General features: G+C 52.5%; 1 protein-coding gene across 1 annotated transcript; it reads left to right on the top strand.

The window, feature by feature from the left end:
* The first annotated feature begins 19 nt into the window (after positions 1-19).
* rnf19b (ring finger protein 19B) lies at positions 20-14,715 on the top strand. The gene is made up of 10 exons (XM_023832189.2): positions 20-572; positions 4,992-6,197; positions 8,155-8,354; positions 8,996-9,140; positions 10,263-10,425; positions 10,922-11,036; positions 11,136-11,276; positions 11,372-11,561; positions 11,997-12,131; positions 12,871-14,715. Exons 2-10 carry the CDS (start codon positions 5,590-5,592, stop codon positions 13,316-13,318), a joined length of 2,145 nt encoding a protein of 714 aa, XP_023687957.1. The 5' UTR covers positions 20-572; positions 4,992-5,589; the 3' UTR covers positions 13,319-14,715.
* Positions 14,716-15,186: the final 471 nt, after the last annotated feature.

The raw sequence follows: 15,186 nt of genomic DNA, 5'->3' as shown, positions 1-15,186 counted from the left end.
AAGTGACCACTATCAATAACGTTAAAACAGCTAATTGTAGCTCACTGTTGCATAAGTTATATGCATTTTTGTAATTTTCCAGAGAAGGTCTTTCTGTTTTGCGCTGTGTTGTTAATGTGGCACCACTACCCATACATGCACAGTCATAGCGCGCTTTCTCAGGCTGGGAAGTGCCGCGAGCTCCGTTAAAAGCGGAACGCCCGCGAGTCAGAGGCGCGTGACGCCACAGGGTGGAGTTTCCGAGCAAAATGCGTGTGACGTCATGGGTTAGGGCTTTCCCTTCTGACGTTAGTGAGGCGAACAATCTGCGGTGATCGTCCCTACTACCCTGTGTCTCTCTTTTCGGGGAGCGGGGCGGGGGGTTGCGGGACAATCCCTTGTATGTTAATTTTTAAGATTTACTCGAGTAATTGTTTGAGGAAGTCGGTCCTTTCCGCAGACGCAGGAATGGGTGGGGAATAATCAGATCTATAGAGGATATCAAAGAGGAGTGATTCTGTTAGCGACGCTCGCCTGTACGCTTGGAGGGAAACGGTGCATCACCGGTACGAGAAACATGATCTGCGTATGAGGTAAGTGGATCAATTTTGTAAAGCTGTAACGTGCCGCAGACATATCGTTGCAGTGATACATTTATTTTTTCCTGTTCGAATACTGTATACATATATGGCGTCTTTTTCACTTTCAGATTAGACGGAAAAATCGCGTACGTAAACACTGTTTTAACATACAACATCCGTGAGTACCAGCCCTTTCACGGACAGACATACCGATCGGATGAGGTTATACAGGCGAGAGCATTATATTCCTGTTGTGCTCCGTATCGTGGAGCGTAGTCTAATAGCGATATCTAGCAGTCATAATCACAAAATAAGGAACCGTCTTGGATTGGAAATGGATTTTCTCTCATTTTTGACCCGTCTAGAGAGCTTCTACCTGACAGGGTATGTGTGGTAGGCAACAGGACTACATGTGTTTCGAGTGTGTCCGGCAGAGCGGGGTTTATTGCCCATGGTTACAGGGCCCACCCTAAATCATTACTCCTCCGGCTATCCCTTATTTAATCATTGATTCCTGCTCTGTCTGTCTCTCTCTCTGCCTTCACATGTCCCGAAAGTGCTTTGTCGTGGGCACAGCAGTGAATGCCATTTCACAGAAGAGTGCCATGCTTGTGCCACCACACCCTGAGCTATCAGTATGTCCGGTCGGCGTTTGTCTTTTGTCTCCATTTATTTCTGGGCCCTTTTTCCCCCTATTATGCGAGTTTTAGGCACCCTCTCCCTCAGTCTCCCCCTTTTGGTGGTAGGGTGGTTGCCCGTCTCGTCATTTCTACAGAACAGGGAAGTGTATGGTTCACCAGTTCTCTTTTCCGTCAGTCTTGTCATGACAGGACTTTTCTACTGGAACGGCGAAGGCGCCTTATGTGCTGTGCCAAAGCAGAGCCTGTGTCTGCCTGCCCTCCTGCCCCCCGGCGTGGATGGCAACTGTGGGGAGCCGGTGACTGAGTTTGCCTGTGTCATGGGGGGCTGCTATGCTTTCATTCTCTGGGGGCTGTCAGATCGCCTTGCTCGCATTCTTATTTTCTGGTACATGCTTGGCGTGCTGGGGGTTTTTAAAAAACCAGGCCCTTAGATCATGGGAAAAAAACAGGAACGTGTCAGAGTAAAGAATCCTCAGCTCCATGTCTCACCCCTGTGAAGGGGGCCGGTCGCTGAGGTTTCTGCTACATGAGAATAATCCGGGAAAAGGGAAATTAGGCTAGTTTCATTCCTGTACTTCTGTAACATCATTAAAATGTATATTCTTATAAACAAGCTGAGATCTTACCGTCGCTGAGACTGGGGCAGATTCTGGGGATCCAGGGTCATTTGTGGGTTTTCCCAGTTCAGTTTCACTCCTTGTCACTCCAGGGGAACTGGGCAGGTTTCTGAGAAAGCAGCCGCTCAGTCTGCGAGTCACACTTCTGTGTCATTCCCGTTGTTTACAGTTACATTATTTTTGTATCGGCTGGCTCTCGGGCCGGTGCCGGGTGTCTCACGGCGGTGGAGCGGCGCCCCAGGGCCTCGGGACTGCGTGGGGCAGTTGCCAGCCTCGTTTCAGTTTTAAAATGACTTCCTTTTATTTCTTTGACTTTCACAATGATAAGTGGCTCTGAGGTGTAAAATCAACCTTGAGGCCAAGATTCCTGGAATGTAATCGGCAGCCCTTGAAGTATCACAACTTATCTTAACAGCATGTTTATAATGGAATTTTATTTTGCTCCAGTATGTAAAGTGTATACGATAGGTGAGCTAAAGTTTGTCATTTTGTATTAATACATTTATCTGAGTAATATTATACACCAGGCAAGTAAAACAAGGTTTTTCAGACTTGTGGTCACAAGCAGCCAAATATTAAACTGTTTTGTCTTAGTGCCTGGTGTGGAAACAGGAAGTGGATGTCTGCGCTCTGTAAGTCAGACGAAGACGCTGGGAATGGGGAAAATGGCAGCCTTGGCAGAAAGGTGTCCCGTGTGTACCGCTGATAGGACGGCGGGTGTGTTGGCGGGGTCGGGGGGGGTCTTGTGAGTGTGCTGTCCACCCTGCTCTCTGTGTGTCGTGGGTCCATTGCCTGACCGCTACGGGGAAGAGGAGCCTGCGATGACTGTACTCTGGCAGGGGGGTAGCCCGAGCTGGACTGGGTGTCCGTCTGTTGGACGGCACGCCTTCTGTGGCACGCTTTGTGAGCCCATCCTGTGCTGCCTAATTCCTGCGCAAAGCCCCGCCCACTCTGCTCTTTCCTTGGAAGCTGAATGACTGAGCGTTTTGCCGGCTCTTCTCAGACATACCTCGTAGATGCCTTAAGGGGGGGGGTGCTGCTGCTTCATTTCCATCGAGGGGGCGGGGGGGACAGCTGGGCCGGGCGTTTACCTCCCCACCCCTGCACTCCCCCCCCCACCCACCCACCCTTTAGCGAGCTCATGGTCGCAGAGGAAGTGCGAGTTGTCGACAGGTGCTGTTCGGCGAGCTCTCACACGCATGCATGATGGACAGGAGTGTGTCTGCGCGTGGGGGGCGGCGCAGGCTGTCTCAGCCGGGCGCTGGAGCTGCACGGAAACCATGTGACGTCCGCTGAGAGCTTTCTGTCACAGCACGGCCACAGGCACGAGGAACACGCCTCGGAACGCCAGTCTGCCAGCAGCGTTGTTTCATATCTGACCTTCGCAGACGCTTGATGCAGGAATGTAGCTCAAACATCACCGCGTGTCACCACATGATATGTGTTACCGGCACGTTTCATGGTATATCCCCGTTCTTACCTTTTCCATACCTGGGCACACTCAGCACCTTCCGTCCGGATTCTACCCCCACAGAAACACCTCACTTTGTCTCCACCCGTATTTTTATTATGTTTTAAGTCGGCTTGAGGATCCTGGGATTAGAGCAGAATTCGACTCGGGATCATTTTGTTTGCCATGTACGAAAAAACACAAGGAGCTTGATTTTGTACTGGCACATGTGCTACCAGGACAAAACAATACACAGATACACAAAACAATAACTAGAATGAAGATACAGAGAGACATAGGGAAAAAAATGCGCTATGAATAAATAAGCCAGCATGTGTGTATGTGAGTAAGGGAGAGACGACGAGGCATGTGGCACAGACACAGGGTGTAAGATTTCATTAGATAAACATTATTGGTCCCTGGGGGAAATTCTTCAAATTCTAGGTTCTCCTGTCGCATTACAGAATAATTTCTGGCACAACAGCTTACTCCCCTCAAACAATGAAATAACCGGACAATCTAGAATGCAGGTGAGGCTTAAAGCAGAGCGTGACCCGGAGGGTGTGTGTGTGTGTGTGTGTGTGTGTGTGTGTGTGTGTGTGTGTGTTTATGTGTGTGACATTACAGCCCCACTCGTTGCGGCTGGGGTGAGGAGTGCAACATTAAACAATTGCAGTGGCTTTTACCCTGCTCTCTGGGAAGGGGGGGGCTGGTTACCTGAAAGTGACGCATTTTACGATGCTTATGTGAAAGCGAAAGCATACTTTATGCTCCTCTCTCTCCCTGCCTGCTCCTCTTCCAATCTGCTCCTCCCCCTGCCTGCCTGCTCCTTTCCCTCCCTGCTTCCCCCTCCCCCTCTCCCTGCTCCTGTTTAATACTGCCATTTGTTCCAGACAGAAGCCACTTCCGTAGTGATAGGGCAAGGAAATCGGGACACATCTGGACTGCAGTGTGTGTGTTTTTGCGCGTATGTATGTATGTGTGTGTGTCTGTGAGTGTGACACATGCCCTTCTGTGTGATGCTGACACACCGACACAGATTTGAGCCTCTGATTATCCTTAGGGCCCCCCCACCCTGGCTAGTATGTGATATGCATACACACAGGCAGTCGATGGTTTACCTGTATGAAGTGTTTTCTCTTTGTGTGTTACTGTGTCTGTGATTTTTTTAGAAGCCAGAGTACGTCCGTTAGCCAGAGAGTCTGTGTGTGGGTTCTTGTTGTTTGTGATGCTCATAGTGGGGATCGTCATGGCAACGGCAGTGGCGGCACAGTGTGAAGCAGTGAGGGGGGAGCCAGCTCCTGTCTGTGTGTCTGTATCCATATCTGCGCGTGTGGCTGTTTCTGTGCCCGTGCCCGTGCGTGTACATGTGAGAGAGGGCAAGGCAGCCGCATGGAGACAAAGGGAAAGGGAGAGTGCTGAGGGAGCAGGGGGCAATCATAGCTGTACCTAGGAGGGAGAATGTGTGCAGCCTAATTAACTTCCTCATTAAGCATTTGCACATAGTCCCCATTAAGTAAGGTGCCTCAAGCAAGATATATGTCTTTGTGTGCGCGCCGCTCCTCAGTCAGCGCCTCCTCCACCCAGCTCACCCTGAAATAGTTAATGTGAAACTGAGAGAGAGAGAGACTGGGCAGGCAGTGACGGAGGCGTACTGAACTGAGCATGCTCCGTTTCTTCGCTGACTGTTCTCACAAACAACTTCCTGTTCTCCTCTTCACAGGCGGACTGAGTGCGACAGAGAGGAACATCTGAGATCGACTCGCAGAGGAGAAAGGCGAACGAGGCAGACGAGGGGAGTCTCTGCTCCTTTCTTTCGTGCGACATAGCTGACAGGGACGGGATGCAAGGCGCAGGTGTTTTTTGACGGACACCTCGAGAGACGTGCAGGTGTTTTAAATGCCACGAGAAATTGAGCAGTTCCTGGAGCACATGACCGTGGAGGTGGTGACGTCTGTCCATCCGTCCGTCTAGCGGCACCGCTTGTGGCCTGTCGTGGTGAGAGCGCGCCTCTGGGTCCCGTTCTACCCCACACCAGTCTGCTGCCCCCTGCTGCCAGCTGGTTCCTGTCTTCTTGGTCTTGTCCTGGTCGTCGCTCCTGCTCGTCGCTCTCCACTTCAAAGTGAGAGGGGAAAAAGTGATTCGGAGAAGCTCACCGTCAGCGCGGAGGCCGAATTTGGGGTGCTGTTTGTTTATTGCTCAGCTGTCGACGGGGAGGCTCTGTTGAAACAGTCGGTGGGTGCGCTCACACCAGAGACAAGCAGTCTTATCCAGTCACCAGGGGGCGCTAGAGGCCGGGGCAGAGCATCATCCCGGCCAAAATGGGTTCAGAGAGGGACTCGGAGTCGCCACACTCCTCTGTCAGTGGGGTGCCCAATCCCAAGTGCCACGGGCGGGGGAAGAGGAGGAGTCGCATTTCTTTCCACAGCCTGTTCCACGGTAAACGGGGCCCCCGGGGGGCCAAGGGGGCTTCAGGGGCCCCAGCGGCCCCACAGCCTCAGCAGCAGATTCCCCAGCCTCCTCCGCCACCGCCCCCGCCCCCACCGGCTACCCCAGCCCCCGAGGCGCCCCCTGCTAGCCCTGAGCAGGCGGAAGTGGCGCCAGCGTCGCCCGGACGTGCCCTGGCGGCGGAGGCCGAGCTGCTTGAGTGCCCGCTGTGCCTGGTGCGGCAGCCGGCCGAGCAGCTGCCCGCATTGCTCAGCTGCAGTCACCGCTCCTGCCTGTGCTGTCTGCGCCAGTACCTGCGCATCGAGATCAGCGAGAGCCGCGTGCAGCTCACCTGCCCCGAGTGCGCCGAGCGCCTAGCCCCGCGCCAGGTGGCCCTCATCCTCGACGACGCCGCCCTGGTGGAGAAGTACGAAGAGTTCCTCCTTCGCCGCTGCCTGGCTGCCGACCCAGACTGCCGCTGGTGCCCCGCCCCAGACTGCGGGTAAGGGGGACCAGGTGCTGGGGGGCTAGCTACGGGTACCGAAGGGGCACTTCAGTTGGACCTTTGACAATTATGAATGTTATAAGCTATATTATGTATATAAATGTATTTGTACAAAACAAAGTTTAAAAAGATGCTGTGACCTTGTCCAGGACAGGTGGCTGGAAGATGGGTGGAGGTATAGAACCTATAGTAGATAAAATATACTTATACATTTTTGCTGTTAAATAATTTGAATTGTTATTACTAATTGGTTCTGATCTGCATATGAGACAGTTTGACACAAAGAGCAGCTCAGCTTTGTTGTGGCCCCGACTGCCTGTGTGGGGAATTCTGGGTAGTGCCGTGCGGTCGGCGTAGGGTTGCCTGTGCTTGTGTGTCAGTGGGGTATGTCAGCATAGGACAGGGCATCTGTGTGTGTGTGTGTGTGTGTGTGTGTGTGTGTGTGTGTGAGAGAGAGAGGCGTCTTCCTCTCTTTCTTTGTTCTGTCTGTCACCATGAACTTGGGGGGGGGGGGGGCAGTCTGTCCCTCATATCCTCAGACTCAGGTTTGATCTGTCCATCTCCCCCTGCTCTCTGCGGACATGGTATTGCCCCCGTCACTGTCTCCAAAGCCCCTCATATCCTGTGAGGATTTAACCTCCGATCAGCCGGGTCTGTCTCAGCTGGCAGTTGATTGTGGCCAAAACAAAGAATCCCCTCCCCCCCTCCCCCCCCCCGCCATCCGCACGGCGTGTGTGAGTATGTGAGTCGGGACGCCGCGTGTCCTCTGCTATTGTTGGTCAGTTGCCTTTGTCCTGTCTCTGTCCCCCCCCCATCCCCACACCCCCCCCCCCCATCCCCAACCAGCACCGGTCCTATCAAATTGACAGCATGAGACGACCAATCAGACTCTAGGATGACTTTTTACTTATTCCCTGGGCTTTCAGTTGCTACGGCAACTGGGATGCAATGCAGAGGAAAGGTTGCTGGGGTAACCGGGGGGCTGGGATTTAATTAAGGTGATTGGTACCTATTTATTGGCATTTTGAGTGTGTGTGTGTGTGTGTGTGTGTGTGTGTCTTTACCTCTGCATGTGTCTGGGCCAGGTTCATTCATGCATCTTGCGCGCGCGTGTGTGTGTCTCAGTGTTTCTCATTTGCATTTGAACCGAAAATGCAGCTCGGTTGCGAAGGCGAGGCGCGTGATTGCAGTCTTTATGAGAAGTGGATGAAAGTGCAGCTCTTCCTCAGTGACTGAAGAGTAGCTGGGTGTTGGCCGAGCTTTCCAGGGAAACACTCTGATTGGTGGAGCAGCAGTGGGGTAGGGCATACTGTGACGTGATTGGCAAACAAAAGGAAGCGAGGATGTCTCTGGCAGGCAGGCGGGCGGGGGATCTGGCAGGGCTGATGGGCGGTTGGCCCTGCGTTGTCAGGATCTGAGCTCCCTCGTCTGACCGGTACGTGGCCTCGTCTGCCTCCCTTCGCACACAGACAGGCAGCGCATTTTCTCTCTTCCTCGCAGACACCATGTCTGGCTCTTGCGCTTCCCAGGTCTCAGTCCCTCAGCTATTAGGCAGAGCCCAAACAGTCAAGCTGCACTCTGCAGACCCAACATGATTCCCCCCCCCCCCTCACCATCCTGCCCTGTCTCACCCCCCATTCTCTGAATCGCATGAGTCTGTTCACCTTCCTGGGGGAAGCGCATCTTCTACGCACCTCGCACCATAAAGGTCATGGAAGCCTGCAGCCTGGATACAGGAAAATGGAAAACGAGAGAATGCAAGAAGAACTAACATCTAATAGTGAAGTTGTTTGCATGGAGAAATGATGAAACTGCTGTGTGTGTGTGTATGTGTGTGTGTGTGGGGTGGGGGGGCTTTTTAAACCTACAGTAGTGGCATAGTGGCCACCTAATCTCACCTAATCTAAACTAGAGCGATTTACATTTGTTGTAACCCCCCCCCCCCCCCCCCCAGGTTCGCTGTGATCGCCTCTGGCTGCGCCAGCTGCCCCCGGCTCCTGTGCCTTAGGGAGGGATGCGGGGCTGAGTTCTGCTACCACTGCAAGCAGGTGTGGCACCCCAACCAGACGTGTGACTCTGCCCGCCAGCAGAGGGCGCTCTCACTGCGTGCACACAGCAGCCACTCGCCCAGCTATGCCCAGGACCAGGGGCCTGGTGAGTCCATCTGCCCGCCAGTCTGTCTGCCTGTTTATATCCATGCTGATATGGGCTCCCTGCTGTTTGCTTCACCGCCGTTTCTCTCATAGCTTTGTGAGCCTCTCCGGCTTTCAGTGGCTTTTCACACAGAACACTTATCAGTGTGCAAAGTGACGTTTGGAAATGTTTAACATGGAGGCTGCAGAGTGAAGCCTTGGGACCACCCTGTGAGGCTTCAGAAGCCATAGGGTTAGACAGACAGCAGGCCGAGCCGGGAGCTGCGTTATTCTCCGGGCCCCTCGGCGTCAGCAGGGGCCAAGCGGGGCCCCCCAAGCCCGACCACTATGGTGGGGAAAGATGATCCTTGTAAGCTTATAAATACGACAGAACGAGCTTCTGCTGCTACTCACACGGCTGAGGCTGTGCCTTTCCAAAGTGGCTGCATTTCCACCAGCAGCTTTTCCGGCTTCTACCTCTCAGCGAATTGCGTCACATTTCTGCTTTAAATAAACGTTTGGAGAATCGCTGCTTCCTTCAGCCCGATGTGATAAAGGAGCTCGGCCGGCATTGAGCTCGCGTACCGGGAGGATGCCGCTCCCCCCTCCCCCGTGTAGTTGTCCTAACTGCGAGCTTCTGCCTGGGTTCTGCTTCATCTCCAGCTGATGACATCAAGCCCTGTCCTCGCTGCGGCGCCTACATCATCAAGATGAACGACGGCAGCTGCAACCACATGACCTGCGCCGTGTGCGGCTGTGAGTTCTGCTGGCTGTGCATGAAGGAGATCTCTGACCTGCACTACCTCAGGTATGGGGGAGGGGGGGCAGATGAGTAGGGGCCAGGGATGAGCCAGGCAGACCATGGGGGGGGGGAGGCAGGGAGGAACCAGGCAGACCATGGGGGGGGCAGGGAGGAACCAGGCAGACCGTGGGGGGGGGGCCAGGGATGGATCGGGGAGTGGCCAGCGGGACAGATGGAGAGCCATGGTGAGACTTTGGAATCTGGGTTTTCTTTATGCCATGCAAATGCCCCATTGTCTTCAAAGAAGATTCCATTTGACCCTGTGTGTTAAGATGTCCAAAATACGCCCCCGTGTGTTCAAATTTCAATAATACAACATTGTACTTTCTTAAGCAGATAAACAGTACCGTTTTAGTTACAGTATGCTTATGACTTGCATTTTGACTGCAAAAATCAGTTTCATGCATTAAAATTGAAACCGAACTCTCAGATTTCATGCTCTTAAAATGTAAACATCATCATCTCATTCTAGATTTTTCTCAGTTTACGGTTTAACAAAGAGGCCAAAACATTGACAGAATCCCATCCGTCAGCAGGTGTATAATGGATGTGTTTCGCTTTCTCTTTGGCTTACCGGATGGTACCGGATGGTACCGGATGGTACCGGATGGTACCGGATGGTACCGGATGGCTGGGTCGATCTTGTCATTCCTGTTCAAAGGCTGCATGATACCTGATGCCTGCTGTCACATTCGGTTCTGTGGGACTTACCTGTGGTGACATGCTTCAGCAGTGTGTTTATCTGCCTGGAGAACGGGGAGTGGACTGTGGGGCGGCAGGGCTGTGTTCTTTCCCAGCCGGTTTAGACTGGCCGTGACTTAAACAAATATGGTGAATGGCCATCCGTGCCTTGTTCTCCTAACGCCGGGTTAGCATCCGTTTTTTTAACCTGGCTTTTGATGAACTTTATAGAGTTTCCTGGCCTGTTAAAATGTGCGTGTGGCTTAGAGGATTCTGTGCCTCTGATTGGAAGGTTGTTGCCCCATGGTTTGGAGAGTGATATCACCATCAGGCCCATGAGCAAGGCCCTCATCCCCCAGTTGCTCCAGGGACTGGCTGACCCTGGTAAAACCATCTGCTCTGTAAGTAAAATGCAAATAATTATTTATGGCCCTTTTCTGCCCACAGTCCGTCAGGCTGCACCTTCTGGGGGAAGAAGCCGTGGAGCAGGAAGAAGAAGATCCTGTGGCAGCTGGGCACCCTGATCGGCGCTCCCATTGGCATCACCCTCATCGCTGGCATTGCCCTGCCCGCCATGGTCATCGGCATCCCAGTCTACGTGGGCCGTAAGGTACGTCAGAGCGGCTTGTCTGACTCTGCCATCGAGCTCAGCAGGAAAGGCCAGGGCAGAACATTCTATGGGCCTCGGAAATCTTGGCAAGGCATCACAGAAGGGGGTGCATTTGGCCTGAATGAGTCAGCCGGGCCTGATCTGGGTGTTGCCCTTCGCTCCTGTGATGGATTTTACTTTCTATGTCAGACAGGAAATGTAGATGGACAAATGGCAAAATACTTTGTTTTCATATTCAAAACAAAAGTAGAGCAAGCTATTCATTTATGGTGTGAGCATTATCAAACAAACGATTGTGTTTTATTGTACAGCATACAATTGTGTTTTCTTATACAGAAATGGCAAGATTGGTATCAATTTATGGATATATTTTCGGATAAGTGTCTCTTTAGCACGCTCGTGTGGTGAATCATGAGTACTGCAGGCCTGGGTGTCCATGGTGAATGAGGTGGCGCAAGCAGGCTTTCGCTGAGGAGAGTCTCTGTATCTGCCTCAGATTCACTCCCACTATGAGGGGAAGAAGACGTCCCGGCACCGGCGGAACCTGGCCATCACCGGGGGTGTCGCTCTCTCCATCATCACCGCGCCCGTCATCGCCGCCGTCAGCGTCGGTAAGGTGTCACACTGTCCGGCACAGCCTCCCAGACCCCGAATCCCTCCAGTCCACAGTGTGGTTCTGAAGACTCCGCCTCTTCCTGCTGCTCCTTCAGGTATCGGCGTTCCCATCATGCTGGCCTACGTGTACGGTGTGGTGCCCATATCCCTCTGCCGAGGTGGGGGCTGTGGCGTGAGCAGGGGCAAGGGTCGGGGCGTCAGGATAGACTTCGATGAGGACGACGGTCCAATCACAGGTGAGCTAAGCCTGATTGACGTGCTCTGCTGGCCAATCAGACTGCGTGGATTTCTGGCCGGGATCCAATTGTTTTTTTTATTGTAATCCACTCAGTGGCGGATGCCTGGCGGGCACTGAAGTCCCCCAGCCTGGGGGAGAGCAGCCTGGAGGGAGCAGCCAGTGGCCTCAGCACCACCTCGCCCAGTGAGGGGCTCTCAGTGGCCCCTGGGGGCCTGGGAGACACGCCCCGCTTCAACACACTGGCTGGGGGGGCGCTGGGGACCAGAGCAGGCAAATACAGCAGGTACAGGAGGAGGAGAGGGCAGTTAGGGCAGGCGGGAGAGGATGCAGCACTGTGCAAAAGCCGCAGGCAGTCAAAGAAGATGTTTAAGGCTGTTTATCTGGGCAGCTAGTGTACATGTGCCCAGGAAAAGAAGCTAATTTCCTTTGGCTGCCTGTTGGTTGACACAGTGTATGTTACAGTGTGTGTCACTATTGCACAGTTTGTTACAGTGTGTCACTTTTGTACTGTGTATGTTACAGTGCATGTCATTTTGCACTGATTCCTTAGCGAATTGTGGTTTTGAAATAGAAAACCTCACAGTGTGTAACACGACCTCAGAGGGATAAAAGGCCGGGATCCGCTGTGGACACGCTGTGCTGTTCAACGCGGTTTCTGAGCCTGAGGACCTGCAGGGGTTTGGGGTTTGATGGGCACATTTCCTGGCGTATCTTCCAGGTTGGAGGTGCAGGCGAGGGAGCTGGAAAAGGAAGGGGCACGGAGGGAGACGGGCAGCATGGGCACTGCCAGCGACTGCGCCAGCACCCGTGGCATGGCTGGCTCCATCGCCTCATCCTACACGCTGCCCGACAGGTGAGCCGGCCCCACGCTGCCTCTGATTGGTTCGTTTCCAGTAGCTGGTGCCTTGGTCTTACCGAGCGTTCCAGGCATCCCAGGCCTTTGTAAGTAAAGGTAACCGTTCCTGTGATGCTCATTTGAGACTGATTGCATTTTGGTTGTGGACGTCATGGTCCAAGTAGCTGCTGTTCACTTCCCGTGGAGGGTTGCTGCTGTTGTACCCTGAGAAAAGGTGAACCTGAGTCAGTCATCATCCAGCTGCAAATGTTTTTTAGTGGCTTTGGGTTATAAATAAATATATAAATATCAAGTAAAGTGGGTTTTAACTGTAATTTAAACCATATACAGTTAGTACAATACACAGTTAAATGATACAATGCTTCTCCAGGACCATGGTGCTGCATAAAGCAACACAGGACTACACAAGCTACACAGAACGACATACAATGCATGTGTGTGCAAACATTGTGAGACAGTGCAATAAGACATAACAGTGGCTCCAACGAAGACAGTGCAGCCCTGACCAGTGCACAGTCCGAAGACTGCGCTATTCACAAGTGCACTATGTAGCAGGTCGTGCAGAGATGTGACAGTATATTAATAAAAAGAAGTGTGAACCCTGTTAAGCGAGTAAGAGAAGCAGCTAAATGAGTTACAAGAAATCTGTGAGATGTTTGGCAGGGAGCTGAAGCCCTTTGTTAAAATGCTTTGAGAGTCTCTGCCCAGCTTCTCACACGCCGCTCCTACTTTCCAGGGACGGCACCAACCTGGAGATCCAGGTAGACATTGAAACCAAACCGAGTCACCTGTGTCTGGCCAGTGAGGAAGATCTGGCCCAGCCCACGGTCCCCATGCTGCCCGGTCAGGGGGAGGAGCCTCAGGACTGCAGCTCGCGTCGGGGGGGCCTTCTGTCAGCCTCGTCGCCGGGCATGTCGCCGGGGGCATCGCTGGCCGGGGGGGCATGTCGAGACGCCACGCTGGCGCAGCCCGAGAGCATCCGCAGCGATCTGGAGATGTCCGACACCCAGTCGGACGACATCGCTGAGCTCACCTCCGACGACGGCGCCGACTCCCCACACCCCCGGGGAGGACAGGCCCCGCCCCCACCTTCTGTGACCCGCGCACCGGCTCCTCCCACATGCCGGGCACCAGCCTCCGCAGACAGCCTGCACTGCCCCGACAACATGATGCTGTATGCATGAAGGGGCAGGGCTGGCTAGATCTCCATGTGTCCCATTAACCTGAATGACCCAGTCGGTCTTCTGTGTTCTGAGTTCAGTTTTTTGATACATTGATTTCTCTCACTTTCTGTTTATTTCATCTGGACTCTTTTGGTACTAGAGCCCAATTTTTACTCACCTCTGATGCCCCCTAGTGGCTTGCACCCGTCTGTCTGTCAGCCTGCACAACATTTACAGGGTTCTACCTCTTTCTTTCTTTAATTCTTTGTGGTGCAAAAATGCCTTGGCTCCTTTAGCAAAAAAAAAAAAAGACAAGAAGAGAAGTGTTGCAAAAAAAAAACAGGGTGATGGGGGAGATATACACAGCGTGTCACCAAGCACACCCCAGCAGGACCACGCCTGGGATGGTGGCAGAGTGGGGTTTTCCGGCTACATGGGACTTAGCGTCTCTTGCCGTTCGTACCGATTCAAATTGGCACATCTTTTACCATATTTGTATCTGACCTACCTGGAGAACTGTACTAAATGCGGGAAGCATGAGGCTGCATGGTTGCGTGTATGTATGTATGTGCCAGAGCATATGTGTGTTTCCATGTCTGTTATAAGTGTTGGGGGGGGGGGGTGGCTGTCGTGGGGGACAGAGGAGCCGCCTTACAGACAGCAGGGGGCGCTGAGGTTCCTGACCGACTGATACACCGTCTGTCCACCAGATTTGTGGACAGGGGGGCCAGCTGTACTGTATCACTCGGAACCGCACCTCTGAGCCAGCACACACGGCACTGATGCAGACTGGGGGGGAGAAGTCAGCTACCAGACCTAAACTACCATCATCCAACACTGAGGGGGGGGGGTTGGGGGCAGCACTTGTGCACTTTACCTTGTTGTTTTACTGTCTGTCATGTATATGTATTATATATCGGTTTTTACTCTCGTGGTTTTGACGATGCTCACAGGCCAGCGGGCCGTGATAAGCAAGGCTTAGAAGAGGGAGGAAAACCTTTCTGTATAACGGAGATCCCGCCCTCTTTCTCTTCCACGTGCCTCACTTTCGGTCTCGCGATGCATCTCCGGTCACAATCATCGTGCAGTTGTGTGTAGTGGTTGGACATTCGTCAGTCACGCCCGTCCCTTATGGCATGTGCAGTCCGGTCTGTCTCTGTGCTCCAGGTCCGCTTCCCTCCGCCTTTGGGGTAACTACATGAATGTACCTAAGATTGAAATTCTGAAATAATCAAAGTACTGCAAAAATGATTACGAAATACAATTACCTGTTAAATAAAAATTTAAAGAAAATCTATATTTAAATAGCAATATGACATGAGTCTGTATTACCTGCTGTTGTTTTGCCCCTATGTGGGTTCTGGCCCTTAGGATTGAGAAAGCTGACTACTGGGAAATAAATACAATGTTCTGCTAAACCGTGTCTGTGTGTGTGTGTGTGTCAAAAGGGGGCAGTGTGTAGCCCGATTAATCCAGTCAAACAGAGATGCTGAACCTGAACAGTTGGACTCTCTGAGCGGTGTCCGTTTTCGCTACATATCATTGGTTAATTTTGCTTCACTTATACTGTGGCTACATACATTAAACCAGCCTTTGAATGGCAAGTTGTCTAAACCACCCTGTACCTGTCTGGAGATGCTGTATCTCATCAGGATGGGAGAGAGACCATTACAAAGAAGACCATTAAAATCCATCCATCCTTATGCCCCCCCCCATGACCCTGATGTTTACACGGTTGCCAACTCTGGTCAGCTGACGAGTGAGATTTCGAATTTGAGACAAGTCTACACACACATGCACACGTTTTATTACCTTGTAAATAGTCTGTAGGGTTTGCAAACTACCATGCTTTTGATATAGCTAATTTTATAGATTTTCCGTAAGATTTC

Source organism: Paramormyrops kingsleyae, chromosome 23 (genome assembly GCF_048594095.1).
Source record: "Paramormyrops kingsleyae isolate MSU_618 chromosome 23, PKINGS_0.4, whole genome shotgun sequence".
NCBI classification, from domain to species: domain Eukaryota; kingdom Metazoa; phylum Chordata; class Actinopteri; order Osteoglossiformes; family Mormyridae; genus Paramormyrops; species Paramormyrops kingsleyae.
This window is presented reverse-complemented; position numbering and strand designations above follow the sequence as displayed.

What these genes read in the sequence shown, in the direction of transcription:
- rnf19b (XM_023832189.2), top strand. Translation starts at nt 5,590, where the DNA reads ATGGGTTCAGAGAGGGACTCGGAGTCGCCACACTCCTCTGTCAGTGGG. An exon ending in TCTGACCTGCACTACCTCAG is followed by an intron (nt 9,141 to 10,262) that starts GTATGGGGGAGG and finishes TTCTGCCCACAG; the next exon opens with TCCGTCAGGCTGCACCTTCT. An exon ending in CAGTCTACGTGGGCCGTAAG is followed by an intron (nt 10,426 to 10,921) that starts GTACGTCAGAGC and finishes TATCTGCCTCAG; the next exon opens with ATTCACTCCCACTATGAGGG.